The sequence below is a fragment of the Lynx canadensis genome, chromosome F2 (genome assembly GCF_007474595.2).
Source record: "Lynx canadensis isolate LIC74 chromosome F2, mLynCan4.pri.v2, whole genome shotgun sequence".
NCBI classification, from domain to species: domain Eukaryota; kingdom Metazoa; phylum Chordata; class Mammalia; order Carnivora; family Felidae; genus Lynx; species Lynx canadensis.
In genome coordinates, this window is record NC_044320.2 from 49,363,143 (window position 1) to 49,382,627 (window position 19,485).

The 19,485-nt window shown below is 36.5% G+C and overlaps 1 protein-coding gene across 1 annotated transcript; it reads left to right on the top strand.

Annotated features, from left to right (window-relative positions):
* The first annotated feature begins 3,253 nt into the window (after nucleotides 1–3,253).
* SLC7A13 (solute carrier family 7 member 13) lies at nucleotides 3,254–16,258 on the top strand. The gene is given in 4 exon segments (XM_032591948.1): nucleotides 3,254–3,968; nucleotides 8,294–8,425; nucleotides 12,759–13,135; nucleotides 15,429–16,258. Coding segments are annotated over 4 exon segments (1,449 nt in total). The 5' UTR covers nucleotides 3,254–3,286; the 3' UTR covers nucleotides 15,687–16,258.
* Nucleotides 16,259–19,485: the final 3,227 nt, after the last annotated feature.

A 19,485-nucleotide genomic window follows, 5' to 3' on the forward strand; every position in this document is an offset into this window, starting at 1 on the left:
TGGCATGTCACTGTAAAATTGAATGTTCTTCAAAATGTCTCCTCTGCTGTTCTCAGTCTCCTGTTTCTTAAGTTATGTGTAAGAAGGCACAAGCATGGCAGTTTCTCATTAGCCTTCTAGAGTTTCTATTCAATGGCTGAGCTCACCTATATATATATATATATATATATATATATATATATATATATAGTGTGTGTGTGTATGTGTGTGTGTGTGTGTGTGTGTGTGTATGTGTGTGTGTGTGTAAGACACTCCTTTGGGCACTGCAAGAGTGATGTCAGTGAGCCTAATATTGGATGATGTGCACATTTTCCCTTTTGATGTAGTAGCTCCACATAGAATTTTCAAGTGCATCCACCCCCCCCAACCCCCCCAGACCAGGGGTACTGTTTAAAGAGTGCTTCTCTTGAGTTTGGAGAATCTCTGATAGTCCTGAGAAAGCCAAAAGAGACCCAGACCAAGTCTCTTGTTTTACATTCCTCATTTTTAGAATCACAAACATACCCAAATACTGTAGGACTCCAGGAATGCATGAGATAGCATAGCTTTTGCTCTTTGTATCAATCAAAGCAACAGAATCACTAGAACACCTGTATCTATATCTTTGTTTATCTACATGTACATCTGTATCTATTTATCTCTATATCTTTAGCTGTGCCTATATCTGAATCCCTATCTCTATCTAATCACATATCCATACAATTACAAGGATTTATTTGTTATAGAGATCTGAATTTATGCAGTTGTGGGAGCTGCTGGGAAAGTTAAAGTTCAAGTAATCCAAAAGGAATAATGAGTGTAAAAGTAGAGGAAAACAAGGACAGGCGGGAATGTACAGGCATGAGTTGGAGCCCACGAGAACAAACTGAAATCTGTGTCAGTTCTCATTACCACTAACCTTGATGGTGTGGCTATTCTGCAGAAGTTGGGGCCCTTCATCACGGAGCTAAACACACACCTGAAGGTGGTGAAGCTGAAAGAAGATGTGAAGGTGGAGCACTTGAAGGCTTGGTCATCATCTCACCAATGAAGTAAGCCAGCAGTTACATTATAATTACAGTAAAGGGGTAGGCCATTGTATAGAAGACAATGTAAGTGGTAACAGAAAAATTGCACAAAATGCTTATTAAAAATGGCAGGACAGGGCCACCTGGCTGGGTCAGTCCATGGAACATGCAACTCTTGACCTCAGGGTTGTGAGTTTGAGACCCACACTGAGTGTAGAGATTACTTAAAAATAAAATTTAAAAAAAAATGGCAGGACAGATTATATTCAAGATTATATAGGGAAAAGAGAGACTTCAGTTTAGAACTGAGCCTAACTCCAAATATAGCAAAGACAGCTGAGGATTCTGCCTATGGGCAGAATGAGGGAGTCAGTGGATGGAAGATAACTAAGAGGAACTTGATTAGATAGCAAGGGTGTGGGCATTCTTCTAAACTATGCTGAACAGGCCAGGGAGGCAGCTTAGTTGAGAAGAGGGCTCAACAGAGCCTGATTAAAGTTTGGTCAAGGAGGGGTTCCTTGTCAATATGAACTTTCAAAATAACTGCTATTACACTTGTGTACTTCAAATATCATAGAAGAATTGTCCTGATGGTCTATTCTAACCGAGAAATTTGGGAAATGTAGTTCAGGTTAGCCAAAGTGACATTGCAGAGCTACCACACTCCTATTTGGAGGCCATGGTTCTTCCTCGGATCTTATTTTCCTGCTGTGAGATTCAGGTCATGGGTAATGGATTCCCTCACTGCCTCTTCTTAAAACAATAGGTAGGTGGGATATTGATGGGCAGGACATTGGCTAACTCTGCCTCCTATTTCTACTTTGTGTTTTTCCCCCCATGAGTTAAATTATATTTTACTTAAAAAAATATTTTATTATGATAAGAGCAATTAATATGGGATCTATCCCCTTAACAAATTTTCAGTGTACATTATTGTTGACCATAGTGGTACAGCAGATCTTTAGAGTTTATTCATTTTATTTAGCTTAAACATTGACTATTGCTTAATAACTCTGCATTTCTCCGTCAGCCTCTGGTAACCACATTCCAGTCTTTGGTTTTACAAATTTGGCTATTTTAGATAGCTTATATAAGTGAAATCATGTAGTAGTACTTGTCTCTCTGTGTCTGGTTTACTTCTCATTCTTTGCTTCTCTCTTAGGGTGAGCTTTCTGGTCTCCTTCCCTCACTCCCAGGTCTTTGCTCTCTTATATGGGATTAGAGGCATGGTTTCATTTGGGAGGGGACCTGGTCATATTTATTGAGATCTATACAGTGTTATCAGTGGATTTTCTTGGATGCAATCTGCCAGAAAATAGCTACAACCAATGCAAAAACATAAACAATTTCATTTTCATTTACTCTTAAAGGATAATTGGGAAATAATTTACTTCCAAGGCTGGGGGTGTGCCCCAAGCTCATAAGACTTTGGAGATACTCAGAACAATGCTTTGCATTGTCAATATATGTAAGAGCTACTAAGGCCCAGGCCTTGCTCAGATATTCAGAAATTTCCATCCTTCTGTTTGTGGGGTCAGGCTTTCTCCTGTATTTCCTGTTCACATTGTTCTGAATGTGACCCAGGCTACCAGAATGACGGCTGTTTAAAGGACAGTCTTGTCTTGCAGGGTATTTCACTTTCCCACCTTGTTAATTGGCTTCCATGTGCCTGATGAAAGGTAAATACTTTGTATCTTGAGAGCCTGATGATTAAAAATGGGAGGAAGAGGAAATAGATTAAGTAATAGGAAAGTAAGTGAGCTAATTCCTCCATGTTTCTGAGAGGAAATCATTAGATGCTTTCTAAAGTTGAGTTATTTAAGAATAAAAGTCTTCTCATATTAGTTAGAGTTATGGATGTAACTACCAAAAAGAACTAAAACCATACATGAATTATTGTTTCCAGAGGGAAGAACTGGAAATGTATTTGGGAAAGAGTGAAGTAGAGCAAGAAACCCTGTTTTGTTTTTTTTTGTTTTTGTTTTTGTAATACCCTGTTTTTTGAAATTCTTTTTTTCCATCTGAATGTATTATTTTGATAATAATTAAGAAAGAAGTCAAAGTAAACACTTCCAAGTAACTTCACACTATTTTACTTGGATGCATTGCATATATTTTGTTAATGATTGAAAATAGGCTCTATTTAACAAGGTGGAACAAAAAGGACAGGACTGTTTTATTTCAGAGAATCCATGAATATCCTTTTCAGCACGATGGGCAGGAAAATTCAGAAATTATAATTTATATACATTTTTATATTAAAAAATACCTCAATTACAATGGATAAAGAGAAGATACAACTCAAGAGAATATTTGGATATTGCTGGGGCACAAGTTTTTTAATCACTAATGTAATTGGGGCAGGAATTTTTGTGGCCCCCAAAGGGGTACTGAAATACTCTTGCATGAATGTGGGGCTCTCCCTGTGTATTTGGACTGTCTGTGCCCTGTTGTCCATGATGACCACTCTCTGCTCAGCAGAGATAGGTATAACCTTTCCACGCAGTGGAGCTCACTACTATTTTCTCAAAAGATGTTTCAGCAACTTAATCTCTTTCCTGAATTTCTGGACAAGCTTGTTTCTGGGGCCAGGGTTAGCTGCCAGCCAAGCCCTACTCCTCGCCGAGTACAGCATCGAGCCTTTTTATCCCAGCTGCTCTGCTCCAAAGCTGCCAAAGAAATGTCTGGCGCTAGCCGTATTGTGGACCGTGGGAATTCTGAATTCTCATGGTGTGAAAGAGGTGACTTGGCTTCAGACAGCGAGCCTAGTGCTGAAAATGGCTATACTCGGCCTTATTTCCCTGAGTGGAGTCGTGCTGCTGGTGAGAGGAAGGAAGGAGAATGTAGAAAGATTCCAGAACTCTTTTGATACTGATTTTCCAGAAGCTTCTGAGTTTATAGAAGCCATTTTCCAAGGATATTTTGCGTTTTCAGGCGGGGGATGTTTTACATATATAGCAGGTAATTAACAATTCATTGAGAAAGAAAATCTCAAGTCATGACTTACTGCATGCAATGTGAAATGTACTTTCTTTTTGTATATTTTGAGTTTTACTTTAAATACATGATGATTCAATGTTTATTCTTACTAAATTGAATCAGAATATGGCAGTCTTGCACTTATCACCCAGTCTTAATGTTTTCCCCCCTTCATTCAAAGGTGCTTATTTTATTGAATGACTTCTTTTTTTTCCAATTTCTTTTCTGGGGCCATAAATATGGGATCTCCATGTCAATCTAGTTTCCTTTCTGTTAATGGATGAATTCTGGGATTGTGGAAATAGTCCCCTCCCATGAAACTGTGAATCCAGAAATGATCCAATGCCAGACTGTGTTTGTGTTGTGAGTGGGTGTGACATACTTATGCTCTGAAGTACTTTTAAAGAGAAGAGAATCATAGATGGACTAAATTACTCTGAGGCTGGATTTAATGCTCTTTCCTTCAGTGTGAAGACAGAAGATTTCTCTCTGCATTTTTAAAATGCAGTCTCAGGGTGACTGGGTCGCTCGGTTGTTTGAGTGTCTGACTTAGGCTCAGGTCACGATCTCGCAGTTCAGTTCAGAGTTTGAGCCCTGCATTGGGCTCTGTGCTGACCGCTTGGAGCCTGGAGCCTGCTTCAGAATCTGTGTCTCCCTCTCTCTCTGCCCCTCTGTATTTGCACTGTTTCTCTCTCTCTCAAAAATAAATAAACATTAAAAAATAAAAAATAAGTAAAATAAAAAATAAATAAAATAAAATCAGTCTCTTCCCTTGAATTCTATCCTTTCCCTCTCACCTCCTAAGGGATCTTCCCCATTTATTAATTTTTTTCAACTTCAACCTTTTTACCAGTTCTTTTCCTTAACCTTTCAATGTGAAGTGGGTTCTACTCTTAAAACACATGTGATATTTCCTTTAATCTTAGGACCCCGAGTCACTGATGTGTCCATTACTCATTAAATAATTTGGTCAGCAAATATCTTATTAAACACTGACTATTTTTGAAGCCCTGTAGTAGTGCCTTAAGATGAGTAATATGGACGCTTTATCCTAAAGAGGCTAAAGTCTAATGGAAGAGGTAAAATCTAGATTTTGGTCTGACCTGTAGCACTTATGAACTGTGGCAGGTATCTTTACCTGTCTGGACTTACTTTTTTTTTTTCTCCATCTGAAAAATGGTCATTATGACTTAAAATCACTATGATTTTGTGCTTATAAGTAACAGCATGATAGTATTTAATAAGTGGTTTTAAGGGGGAACAGTATGACTAGTATGAGAATTCAGTAGATGGTGAAATCACCTTTAGCTGTGTCATCAAAAAGGTGGCAACTTTCACTGAACTCAAGAAAGTCCACCAGTAAAAATATATGAGTGAGGCTGTGGAGACCAGAAGTATGAAGGTGCGTATAAGACACAGCATGTAACTTTGGGTGACTTAAAAATGGTTTCCATCTGATGGAATATAGATATGATAGATATAATAGATATGATTACTAAGGGAAGCATATAAAGAGAAGTAGAACAAAATGGCATAGGAGTGGAGACAGATGACTGGAGAAGTCCAAATTTAGAGGGTAGGTGGAGAAAGAAGATGCAATGAAGAAGTCAGAGGAGGTTTAGAGAATTATAAAAGAAAATCACTACATGTTCCAAGAAGAGGGTGTAATCAACATGGTGAAGTGCTTCCAAAAGTTGAGGAGTATGAGGATTGAGCAGAAGCCATTTCACTAAGAAATCATTGGTGAACTTTGGATACAAGAGGAAAGTCAGTCTGCATTGAGTTAAAATGTGAAGTATTGAGAAAAGGAAGCTATGGGATGAGATTACTGTCTTAAGCAGTTTGTGATTAAATGTGCCACTGCAATTGAAAAAACTAGGATAATTAGCTCAACTTTCCCTTTTTGTGTCTCACTTCATCTTTCTCTCTCTTATAAGGATAGAAGAGATATCTCTGGTTTTGATTTTATTCATCTTGTTCCATTGCCAGAGATGTTTCACTGCTGGATAATTTTTCTCTGCTGAAAATGATTCACAAAATTTACTTACCTATAAACTATTATAGAATTCTTCACAAGCAGCTGGCAGTAAACAAAGGTGAAGGAATTTCAGTGTATGCTGGGATGTTAATTCACTTAATAAACTTTAAATACAGCTAAGCTCTAAGTAACTCTTTTACCTGTAAAAAGATGATATGTAGACAGCTGACTTAGCACACTGTAGGAACATCTACCTTCTAAGTTCAAGACCAAGGATATTCACTGTCTGGCCATAATAACTTTGAATTATGTTATGTTATGTTATGTTATGTTATGTTATGCTATGTTATATTCCTTACCTTCTCTCTATAAATCTGATACACAATAAGAAAGAGTAAAAGGCCCAGAGGAAAGTATAGTTAATCCTAAAAGTTGCCTTTTTGCTTGTTCAAAATCTTTGACTAATAACCATAGTCATTAATAACTTATTGAGTGCTAGGCATTTGATTGGAATTTTATTGTCTCTATATTTTCCATTCTCCCCAAAATACCGGTCAGGAAATTGAAAACTTAGCAGTCAATAAATTGTCCAGAAGGCCGCACCTAGTAAATGGTTCAGGCAGCATTTAAATGAGAACTTTCTAATTCTTTACTCTAAGTGCTTAAGCAGTTCATATTATTATATATCATGGGCATTATATTCCACCCCTGGGCAGATACAGATGAAACAGATTTGACATATATCGAAGGATAGATAGTTATTAACCAGAGGGATTTGGCTTTGAGTAACAGAAACCCACACACATTGGCTTAAACAATAGAAGAGGAACCTGCTGGAAGAATAATGCTGTATTTCAAAGAAGACCTGAGTAATCAATCTTCAGGAGCAACAGGAGATAGGGAAGCTCTAGGACTTAAAAACTAGATCTATCAGTCACCTTTCTTTTTTTGCCACCATTATGATGCTTTTTTTCCTGATTCTCTCAGTTTTGTCGACATTTGGCTCAAATTCTTGAGAGAAATCTTCTTGTGTAGTGACAACGATTGGCTTCCAGTGAGTCAGAGGTCTTACTTGGTTCTCTCACCAGCAGCCAGGACACAGGGCCACATTATATACACAGAACTATAATGCTCAATTATTTATGTCAGGGATAATTCTCAGAGAATGGCAAAATTTGGGAAAACAGTGTGACAAATGGAACAATATTTGAGAATAAGATTGTCTTAGAAAATCCATTATCTATGATGCTAAATCATGACCTCTTTTCTTTTTTGCACTTAATACTGACATAAAGGGAAGGCAAAGGTCCTACAGGGAAAGAGAATTTATGATTGACTCTTTTACTTTTTACATATATGCTATGAGAATGTTCATTTTCTTTTTTTTTTAATGTTTATTTTTTGAGAGAGAGAGAGAGCAAGCAGGGGAGGGACAGAGAGAGAGGGGGACAGAGGATCCAAAGTAGGCTCCTGTGGTGACAGCAGAGACCCCAATGCAGGGCTCAAACTCACAAGAGCCATGAGATCATGACCTGAGCCACAGTTGGACGCTTAACTGACTGAGTCACCCAGGCGCCCTGCTGCGAGAATGTATAATAGGACAATTTTGCCAGCCGAGGAGAGCTTCCTCTCCTATGCTCCCAAGTTATAATTTTGCTGAAATCTAAAATAAGAGTAAGGGTAAACCAGGCAACTAGGAAAGGAAAGAACATTCCACATGAGAGTATGGGTATAGGGGGCATGACATTTTTGAAAAACTGAAACCTGTAGGCCTATGACACAGATAGCACAGGGCACCATCAAATTATCATGTTATATATTTTCATAGCCCTGTATTTCTTTTCATATGGATAGTTACCACAGTCACTATTATAACTTTTATTTATGTGATTATTTAATTTGTATATAGCTCTTCTTGAGGTTAGACTTTATGTTTGTTTTTGCTCACTATCGTATTCCAATACCCAGATTAAGTGCCTTGTACCTAACAGATGAGGCTGAAGACACAGGTAGTCTCCAAACCATACAGGGTCTTATGGACTCATCTTTGATTTTCATTCTTGTGACTTTCTTCAGAAATGTTATCATCTATAAGGAAACGGAAGAAAATGTCCCCCTTTTTACACTTAACACCAAGATTATCCAAGAAAGGAGATAGGTGTGTAGCAGTTCATCAATGTGTTTGTGCCTATGTGTATGAATAAGTGTGACAGTGGCCAGAGTGGATAGGAAGAATTCAGCCCCATTGGTAATGCAGGAAGCCGTTTTAAAGATAAATTTAAGACATAATTTTTTACCACTTGTTATTTTTCTCTTTTATATGTTATAGGGGAGCTGAAGAAACCCAGAAAGACAATCCCAAGATGCATATTTACTGCGTTACCTCTGGTAACTATCATTTATCTGCTGGTTAACATTTCCTACCTGACTGTTCTGACACCCAGGGAAATTCTTTCTTCAGGTTTGTATGCAAGTGACTAAGGCAATAAATAATAATGACAGTTCTAGTCCATTTAGTATAAGTAAGTATCACTTTACCAGTCAGACTACTGTTTGCTTTTCAGTATTTTATATAGAGTCACCTTGTAATTTTCAAAATATTGAAGGGGCCAGAGTATGATTTGGCTTAGGAAAGAGTTTTAGATTTAAGCATGATACTATGGAAAACCATGTTTCTGATGATATGGAAAAATATCCATAATGCTGACATATGATGCAGACTAGGTTCAAAATATTTGTATCCCTTTCATGATCTTTCTTCACCAGAGTGACACCATATAATCAGTGCTTAGGTCTGTTAAAACTTTTACAAAAAAACCTGTAACTTTTACAACAATTATTTTCTAAATATTCTTCTAGGTGACATAAAGAATGATAAACTTGAAATGTGGGACATTAGCAGTTAAAAGGGTAGAAGTTAGGGTCAATTACTGGATATAATTAATAGTATTAATATGTAATATAATAATGTTTATTATAAATTACTCTAAAGTTTATGGTGGCAAAGGGGTCCTGAACATATTGGAAATACGACATAAACTTCCGATATAAACTATCATCCAGTACCTTTAGGAATAATCTCTTTTGAGTAGCTATTACTGTTTGATAAATCTTTGAGGCACTGGAGGTAAATCTAAGAGAGGTTTAATATAAAAGTCTTAACACACTTTGCCTTGATTCTTGTGTTACTGCCATTCAGGAATCTGCCTGAATGGTATCAGTATTGATTCACAATGCTCTAGTTGTCTTAGGGACATGTAAACTAGATATGATCAAGATTTTGAGTATTTGTGGGAACAAACCAAAGGCTAAGTTAGATAAGAACAATTAGTAATTTATTAACTACTTTGATTATGCAGAGAATAAATTTATAAAATTAATTAGGGTGTGGTCAGGGCTGTTGCCCAGGTGACCCAGATATTATGGTTCATTGAATCTGGCATTGGTTATGACTATCATTTCTCTGGTCACACTCATTGTTAAAAAATTATGATTATCTTCTCTGGGGTGTCCTAATAGTTGCAACAATTTTATGGGTGGCACAATTGTTCCACACGTGTGGAAGTCCCATGAAGGAAGACCCATGAAGTGTTTTGACTATAGTTGCTTGTAATTTGGTTTTTAATGCTTACTCTTCTAGGCGTATAATCCTCAGACCTTGTTTAGATCCTGTAATAATTTTCTGGAATTCAAATATCTATCTTCTATTGTATTAGGAATTTAAGTTAAGAAAATAATTAGAGCTATACATTAAAAACGTATGTATAGGAATAACCATCATAGCATTACATATGAGGGCAAAAAATTAAAGATCACCAAAGTATCCAATAAATTTGAAATAAATAAAAAATTTAGTGAAATCCAAATAATAGTCCCATTCTGAGTTTTTTCAAAGACCATATTGTTGTAAATACTTAAAGTAAAGGGACAATGTTTATAATGTAACAGTGATGGAAAAGCAGGATCTATATTATGATACAAAACGGAAAGTATATAGTCAATGGTGGAGATCTGTTGGAATGATATTGTGGGTGATTTTTGCTTGGTTCTTTCCTGGATTTCCCAAATTTTCTTTAATGAACTGTATAATTTATATAGTGAAATAAATAAATTATAAGTGAAAGAAATAGATTTCTAAATTAAGGAAATGTAAGGATTAAGGAGTGTTTTCAATCAAATGAGTGTATTTAAAAGACATGAAAAGTTCCAGAGGAATATAGAGTATCTAAGATGTGGTGTGAATTGGATGCTACATTTTCTTTGATGAACACTGAAAAAAATTATACCAAGCTGTGATACATATTAGATTCTGTGGTTTATATGGAGAAAGAACCAGTGCTATTTATCATGTATTGTTTTTGTTTGATCAGTGTTAGAGCTCTGACCTGCTTCTTTGCTGATTGTTCTCTTAGAAAAAAAATGGGCATAATTTTAAATAAGTTTTACAACACAGTGGGAAGGATGTTTCTAGAATGAGGTGTGTGCAGGGGCACCTGGGTGGCTCAGTCAGTTACGCGTTCGACTTTGGCTCAGGTCATGATCTCGTGGTTTGTGGGTTCAAGCCCTGCATCCGGCTCTGTGCTGACAGCTCAGAGCCTGAAGACTGTTTCAGATTCTGTGTCTCCCTCGATCTCTGCCCATCCCCCACTCATGCTCTGTCTATCTCTCAAAAATAAATAAATGTTAAATAAATTTAAAAAATCCACCAATTGGTAACTAATTTAACTTACAGTTATATAATAGAATATTGAGCATTCTTTAAAATAACTAGATGGATGCATATGTACTAATATGATCGAGATATATTGGAAAGTAAAAAAATCAAGCCTAAGTGTGCCTGCATACACACACACACACACACACACACACACACACACACATACATACACACCTTGCATGAATGCTTATATAGGCATAGAAAATTTCTGAAGGCATATCCAAAAAGATACTAACAGTAGTTACATCTGGGGTGCATGAATGAAGGATTGGTGAGGAGAGGGACATTTACTTTTTACTTTATGTGCTTCAGTGCTATTTATTTTACTTCTTACCAAAAGCATATATAATACAATTATAAAAGAAAATAAATGACATGAGGAAGAGAATAAAAAAAGAAAAAAATTAGTTGTGGAATAAAGATTAAGATTATATAGCAGAGATGGACTAGAACCTCCTCTAATTATAACCGGGTTTGTAGAATGCATGATAGGAAATAAAGACCAGGAAATGAGGACTTTACTACCAGAAATAAGTATTTCTGATATGTGTTTGAAAATGGAAAATGTGGGGGCGCCTGGGTGGCGCAGTCGGTTAAGCGTCCGACTTCAGCCAGGTCACGATCTCGCGGTCCGTGAGTTCGAGCCCCGCATCGGGCTCTGGGCTGATGGCTCAGAGCCTGGAGCCTGCTTCCGATTCTGTGTCTCCCTCTCTCTCTGCCCCTCCCCCGTTCATGCTCTGTCTCTCTCTGTCCCAAAAATAAATAAACGTTGAAAAAAAAAAATTTAAAAAAAAAAAAAAAAAAAAGAAAATGGAAAATGTGTGGAGGTGTGGGTGTCCAGGAGGAACAACTAATAATACTTTATTTGAAATGAACAATACGTGAGACAGGAAATACTTTAAAACAAGACCCAGCATTGTAGAATAGCACTAAAGAGAGAAGTGACAATAGCATTTAAGGCTGTTTAATATATGTGCTGCCGAAGTAGGCACGCACTTAAGGCTGTTTAAAATGGGTTCAAAAAAAAAAATGGGTTCAAAAATAAAGCAAAAATAAATATTTTTAAGAACAAGGACCATTGATGATAATTTAATTTTGTCATATTGAACAAGTTTTACTATTTGTTATAAGCCATTATGTTGATGCCATAGAGGCAACGTCTGCCCCAGAGCAACGCCCCAGAGCATGACTGCCAAGGACACTAGGTCTTCGTGTGCTCATTCCACTGAAAGACTGAGACCTTAGTTCTCTGTGTCTAAATGATCTGTCTGACCTTATGTCTACATAATATGAATTGGACTCAGTTTCTCATAAGCAGTGGGTGCATTTCTTCACTGGCACCGTTTTTAATCTATTGACTTGTAACGAGTTAGTGTTTATAATAGAAGATCTCTTCACAACCTCTTCAGTTGTGACAACCAAAATATGCCTCCAGATATTGCCAAAAGATCCCTGAGGAGCAAAATCACTTCCCATTGAGAACCACTGGTCTACAGTTTAGACAAGCACCCAAATGTCTTGAGTGTTTTAATCTGTGTGTAATTTGTTTTCTCTGTCTACAGGGTTGATTTTTAAATTCCTATTAAGTATTTAAAATTGCACCACAACATGGGGCCTTTGTAAGGCTCTTTCCTGTGTCAGCAATGTTGCTTTTCTTTTTACTCTGATTGCAACTCTTAGCACTCTGTAGTTTTAGAAAATAAACATGCAATCATCAATTCAACCTTTCATTTCACAATTATTATTGAAAACTTAAACAACATTTCTGAGACTTATTGAAGTACAAGCCTTTATAGTAAAGAAATGAATGATACTTGACCTCAAGAAGTGAAGTTTCTGGTCTGTTGGGGATGATGCATGAGATGGTAACCATTTATGATACAGTGTGATAGGGCTAAAATGGACATATGCAAATGGTGTTAGGTACATGTAAAGTAAATAATGAAATTAAACAAAATTTAACTTTCTTAACTCCCTTTTGAATTTCCTGCTTTCATTTAGAGATAATCTTTAAAGGTTTATCATTAATTTCTTATTTTTAATACATTGTCTTTTGTGTGTTCTTATTTTTCTGCAGATGCTGTGGCTATCACGTGGACTGATAGAGTAATCCCCTCATTAACAAGGGTTATTCCTTTTGGTATTTCTGCCTCAATATTTAGCAACCTTCTGGTTAATGTACTTGAATCATCAAGAGTAACATATATGGCTGGCCAAGAGGGCCAACTGCCTTTGCTATTTAATATGCTTAATATTCACTCCTCTCCATTTATATCTGTGCTAGTACTTGTCACCATGGCATCAATTGCCATTGTCTCAACAAACCTCACTGACCTGATAAACTATCTTTATTTTGTAGTTTTTATTTGATCTGTATTATCAATGATAGGAATACTAAAACTGAGATACCAGGAGCCAAATCTACCTAGACCTTACAAAGGAATTTTTTTCCATGTGAAATAAAATATACTGGGTGTAACCATGTTTCAAGACTATATTCAGAACATATATGGGTAGGTCTTTTTATTAGTAACAAATTGTGAAGCCCATAAAGGTAATCTGGTCTTAGTTTTTATCGGGTAGATTTTACTCAGTTTAAAATCTCTTGGGTTCCATTAGGTTTACTAGAGAGAAAGATAAACCTCTGGGTGGTGAGGCAGATCATTATGAGTCTTTTGACCAGAGACTATTTAGTTTACTAATGTAGCTACCTATGCACACTGGAATCTTGTACAGTCAGGGTCAGATTTAGCAGGTGGGAAATAGAAGAGGCAAGTGATAACATCTCCTGTCCTGAAACATGGACCTAACTTAATTTGATCACCAACAAATTCCATCTGTTCCACTTTACTTCTTTTAAACTTACTTTCATTTGGGATGAGGAGGAGTTTTACAGGAGAGCCCTTTAATGGTAGGAAAGAAAATAAACAAAAACTTGGCAGTGTAGGAATACTATTGGAGAAAAGTGACCTTGATGCTCTGATTATCAGAATAGTCTTGGTGAGCCAGGCTTCATGTTAAAAGCTTTTCTTGGATTATCACATTTAATCCTCTCAGTAATACCAAAGGCAGATACTACTCTTATCCCCATTTTACAGATGAGGAAACAGGTTTAGAAAAGTTGTTACTTGCCCAACCTCACACTGCGTGGTAGAGTCAAGATTGAAATCTAGGCAGTCCCTTTGGAGTGTTTGCCTTTTAGAACGTACAAATAAATATAAGAAATATATACTATAAACAATTTAATAAAGAACACAGGGAGAAAGAAAGCAATGTTCCAATGACTTACAACCAACCTTCCTTTTCCATCCTCCCTTCTACTTCTTCCATCCAGCCATCCCCTAACTGTTGTGTATTTGAGTATCAGTTATTGAAAGCAACTATATTTTAAGCACCTTACTAAGTATTCTGGGTGCAAAAAGAAGTAAGACTTGGCTTCTGCCCTTAGGCAGGGTATAATCTATCTGAACAGTCAGGTGAACCAAAATTCATAGTATGATTATTGCCATATGGTGGCCTCCAGAAGGTGTTCAAAAAAAAAATACATGGGGAAGGAGGGATCATTTTGTTCTTTAATCTCTGATCCTCAGTGTCTTCAGGTCTCAAATGGGAAAAAATAATGCCTACCTCCTAGGAATGTGGAATATATTAAATGAGCTAATACATGCAAACAATCCAGAGTCTGACATTGATAGTTATTATGGTTTATATCATTATTTGATACATGTTTGCATTAAAAAGAAGGCAAGGGCAACCACAAGTATAAGTAATTAACATTTGTCTTGAATGCCACATGAATGCTCTTTTCCCTCAGTTATTTGATAATTGATACTGAGTTGTGAGATGACAAATTATCTTTCATCTTTCCTAGGGGTGATTTACAAATTAGGAGGAGATTCTTTTTTTTTTATTATTTTTTTTTTAATGTAAGCTCTATGCCCAACTTGGGGCTTGAACTTACCACCATGAGATCAAGGGTTGCATGCTCTACTGACGGAGGCAGCCAGGTGCCCCAAGAAGAAATTTTTAATTAAGTCCCTAAGGGAATGATCTTTTAATTAAAGGGATTCATAAATATGAATATAGCTATGTTATATTTTGGGGATATAGATTCATATCTATTTATTAAAGATATATATCAAAAGTGACTGCCTATTGAATTTTCTCCCTAGGTTGGGTAATATTTGGTGCAGGACCCTTAACAATCCTAATGCAAAGCAGGTACCAGGAATAGGGCTTCAAGTTTTTTGGCTAAAACAAAAACAAAAGCAAAAACCCACCAAAAGTAGAATTGTCTTGGCCAAAGTTTTTGTTTTGAATTTTTTTTAATGTACTGAGCCTATAAAGTCATAATATTTACCTGTTAATATCTGCCTGAATAACAGAGTGTCTAGGGATATTCTGTGTTTTTGATATGACTTTCTTATTGCCTTGAGATATTTTCTTGGGAAAATTGTGACTTTCTGAGCTTTAGGAACTCCCTTTTAATGAATTCATGCTGCCTAGATCAGAAGATGGTTATCTTACTAGCCAATGATCATGATTATTTCCACTCATGAACAGGCAAACACTAGATGTTCATTCCCTTCAACCATTGCCTTGACATTGAGAGTCTTCAACATTCTAAACTCAGATAATTTAACCCATTTTCTTTCATTAACTTATATCTTACTTTTGTTTATATAAATATGCAGTACTTTATATAGGTTTTCACATCTAATTTTATTTTTTGAATTTTTTTTTTCAGGTGTTTTTTCCATTACCTTTGGTAACAATGGCCATCAGCCTATGCTTGGTTTTGGTCCCTTTGGTGAAGTCTCCACATATGCATTATATTTATGTGTGCCTCTTTGTTCTCAGTGGACTTCTATTTTACATACCTTTAATATATCTCAAATTGAGGTTGGTTTGGTTTGAGAAAATGACATGTCATTTACAATTGCTGTTTAATATTTGCATCCCTGATGTGGCTGAAGAACAGATGTCAGAAGTACAAACTTTTTAAAAAGTAGCCTTTTAAAAGCACTCCCAAATTAAAAAAAAAAAAAAAATCAAGCACATTATGGAACATTAATGATGAAATGCCCATGGTAACTTTCTTTCTTGAATGAGATAGTGTATAAAGAAGTGCCCATGATAGTACCTAGTTTTAAAAATCACACAAAAATTGTTATGTAAAGCCAAAGCTTTGTTTTGGTTTGCATGGTTTGATACATTGATGATATTTCCCCCTTTCTTCTATTTTTTTCTGCACCCACCCTTTACTGCTGAATTTGTGGTGATTTTGTGATAAAAGTTAACAATTAAAATAAAAAAGCATTCTCTTCTTCATTCCTGAGTCCTTACATTGGTGCTGAAGATAAAAGAATAACCCCATTTGTCTGATTAGCTTTTCCCTGTTTGTATTTTTTCAACCTAAAAGCTATTTGAAGCATGAGTTTTTAGGTTATTTTCTTTTGTACTCCTTCTTCTAAATTCTGAGATGCTTTAGAAGAACAAGTTTACTATGTTTTCATTTGATTAAAATGTGACTTATCAAGGAACGCCTGAGTGGCTTAGTCAGTTGAGCATCCAACTTTGGTTCAGGTCATGATCACACTGTTCGTGAGTTCAAGCCCCACATCGGGCTTTGTACTGACAGAGCCCCACCCCCCCACCCCTTCCCCAACTCGTGCTATATATCTCAAAAATAAATAAATAAATGTTAAAAAAAATTTTTTTTTAATGTGACTTACCAAGGCACCTGGGTGGCTCAGTGGGTTAGGCGTCTGAATCTTGGTTTCAGCTGAGGTCATGGTCTCACAGAGTCATGATCTCATGGTTGGTGGGATCGAGCCCTGTGCTATCAGCGAGGAGCCTGCTTGGTATTCTCTCTCTCCCTCTCTCTCTCTCTGCCCCTTCCCTGCTGTCTCTCTCTGTCTCTCAAAATAATTAAATAAACTTTAAAAAATGTGACTTATCTGTAACTACGTAATTATGTGTATAAAGTGTGGGTAACAGGTGGCAGAGTGGAGTGTATCCCAGTTATGGCGCCCACCCACTATCAATCAACATATAAAATATGTCTATTTAACTTAGACTTTTAAAGGACCTGGGTTTGGAGATGTCCTTTCAGAAAGCATAGGGGCAATGTGGGAAGGTGTTTAGTGACATTTGTTAGCCAACTCTTCTCCCCATCTCTCCTCATCCTTCCAAGTTGATACCCATATACGTCAAAGGACTTCCCACTTGTGAGGATCCATCCCCTGATGTGATGACTAATTTTATGTGTCAATTTAGCTGGGTCATGATGCCCAGATATTTGGCCAAACATTATTCTGGAAGTTTCTGTGAAAGTGTTCCTTGGATGAGATTAACATTTAAATCAGTGGACTTTGAATAAAGCACGTACCCTTCCATAATGTGTTTAGACCTCATCCAATTAGTTGAAGACTTTAATAGAAACACTGACTTCTTCTGAGCAAGAAGGAATTCTGTCAGCAGATGGCCTTTGGACTTGAACTGCAACAGTGACTCTCCAGCCTGCCAGTCCACAGGAAGAATTTGGACTCACCAGCCCCCATAATCATGTGAGCCAATTCCTTAAAGTAAATCAATCTCTCTCTCTCTCTCTCTCTCTCTCTCTCTCTCTCTCTCTCTCTCTCCTGCCCCCATCTCTCTCTCCTCTATTCGTCTTCCTATATGATATATATATATGTGTATATATATATGTGTGTGTGTGTATATATATATATATATATATATATATATATATATCCTATTGGTTCTGTTTCTCTGTAGAACTCTTGATTTTTCTCAGCCAACTCATATACCCTATTCTTGCCAACTAAGGACCACCCCTTCCAGGTCTTCATGTTCCATCTCATTTTGGCATATTGTTAAACATTATTCACACTTACACAATAACATATTCAACTTAGCAGGATAGGTACAGCAACACAGTATGTGGCAAAGTAATTCCTGGATTTATTTCCATAGAAGTCATTTACATTTTTCAGATTCAGCATCAGAACTTCAGATTCTGGGGACCTAGTAGATATTTAAATTGTAGATGAGAAGACCACAGATTTGATTAATAATTAGAATTAGAGATTAGATTAATATTAGATGAATTAATATTAATATTAGATTTAGATTAATATTAGATTTAGAGAATTGATTAATATTAGAATTAGAGAAAAGCTTAAATGTCTACAACACTCCCACAAAGTAACTCACCTGCCTATGCTTGTATAGTCCCAAGGGTAGGGGGTCACTATTCGTTAAAGACATTGGTCTTATCTTTGGAGAGTTTTGCCTTTCGAAAACATTTCTTAACAAGAAGATGAAATGTGATTTCTACCTATCAAGTAAACTTCTCTTCACATTACATCCTTTCAGATTTTTGGTGATAGCCATCTCATGGTTCTGAGTCTTCACTTTTCCAGATTTACACACTGCTGCCCTCACCCCCCATGTGCTGCCCTGCCCAGTATTCAGGAGTTGCTACTTTTGAAAACCTTGATTCCTTAACCCCTCACTAGGATTTTTTTATGTTAAGAAACCCCCGATTTTTATGCTGCAATGTGGACTTTCCAGATATGGTCTGATTGTGGCAGAGTAGAACCCAGCTATCATGTCCCTTATTCTAAATATTATAGGTTTGTTTGTTGTTTTGGAACCATAGCACAATTCAACCTCCTAAGTATTTCCTATAAATTATGGCTTGAGACATGTCTAAGACAATGTGGGATAGATACCCGCTCTACAAGTCTGTCAGGTCAATAAAACTTCTCAGGGAAACTTTTGACATTTGTTCCACAACAGGCTGATGGTAGCAAAAGCCAGGATTTTAACATTTGTCTTTCAAGGGAAAATTGCAGCATGAATTTTCTGTAATATATATATATATATTTTTCTATGATATATATTTTTTCCTATTATAATATATGTATTAACATTACATATACATACACATATATGTATATATGTACATATACCTATATGGAAATAAGGCCTTCTAGAATGTGTGTATAGCAAATCTTCTGCTTTTCAATTCTTTTTGTACCACTCCTGACCATGAGTGCTTTACTTTCCTATAATATTTACTTTAAGTAGTGTCTGTTTTGAAGTCATCTGTCAAGAATTCCTTTGATGATGTTATGCAAGGGGCTTATTTGCTATACTCTGAAGTGCAGTTAATGACACCTGCCTATTTGACCCAAGTGAATTATGGAAATTAATTAGTTGTGTATGACTGTACTTTGAAGTTTAAAAGTAATCCATCTCTATTGTATAAATAGGGCCTTAGAGATATTAACTCTTGTTTCATGAAATCGGCCCAGCAGATGACACCTGAGGAACTTTCACTTTCTCTCTAGCCAGAGCAGGTTCAGAATATCTCTGAGAGGGTGTATTAGCTTCCTAGGGTTGGTTGCCATAACAAATTATCACAAATTTGGTAGCTTAAGAAAAATAGAAATTTATTCTCTCACAGCTTTGGGGATAGAAGTCTGAAATCAAGGTATGGGCAAGATTGGTTCTTTCTGGGGAGGATGTGATCTAGTGATGGCTGAAATCCTTGACTTTGCTTGGCTTGTAGCTGCATCACTCTGGTATTGGCCTCTGTCTTCTTCCCCTTATCTCTCTGTATGTCAAATCTCCTCCTCTCTTTTAAAAGGAAACTCACCCTAAATCCAGGACAATTTCATCTTGAGATCCTTAATTACATCACAAAGACCCTTATTCCAAATAAGATCTCATTCTAGTGTTCCAAGTAGATATTCTTTAGGGGAGCTAATATTCAACCCACGAAGCTAGGTCTT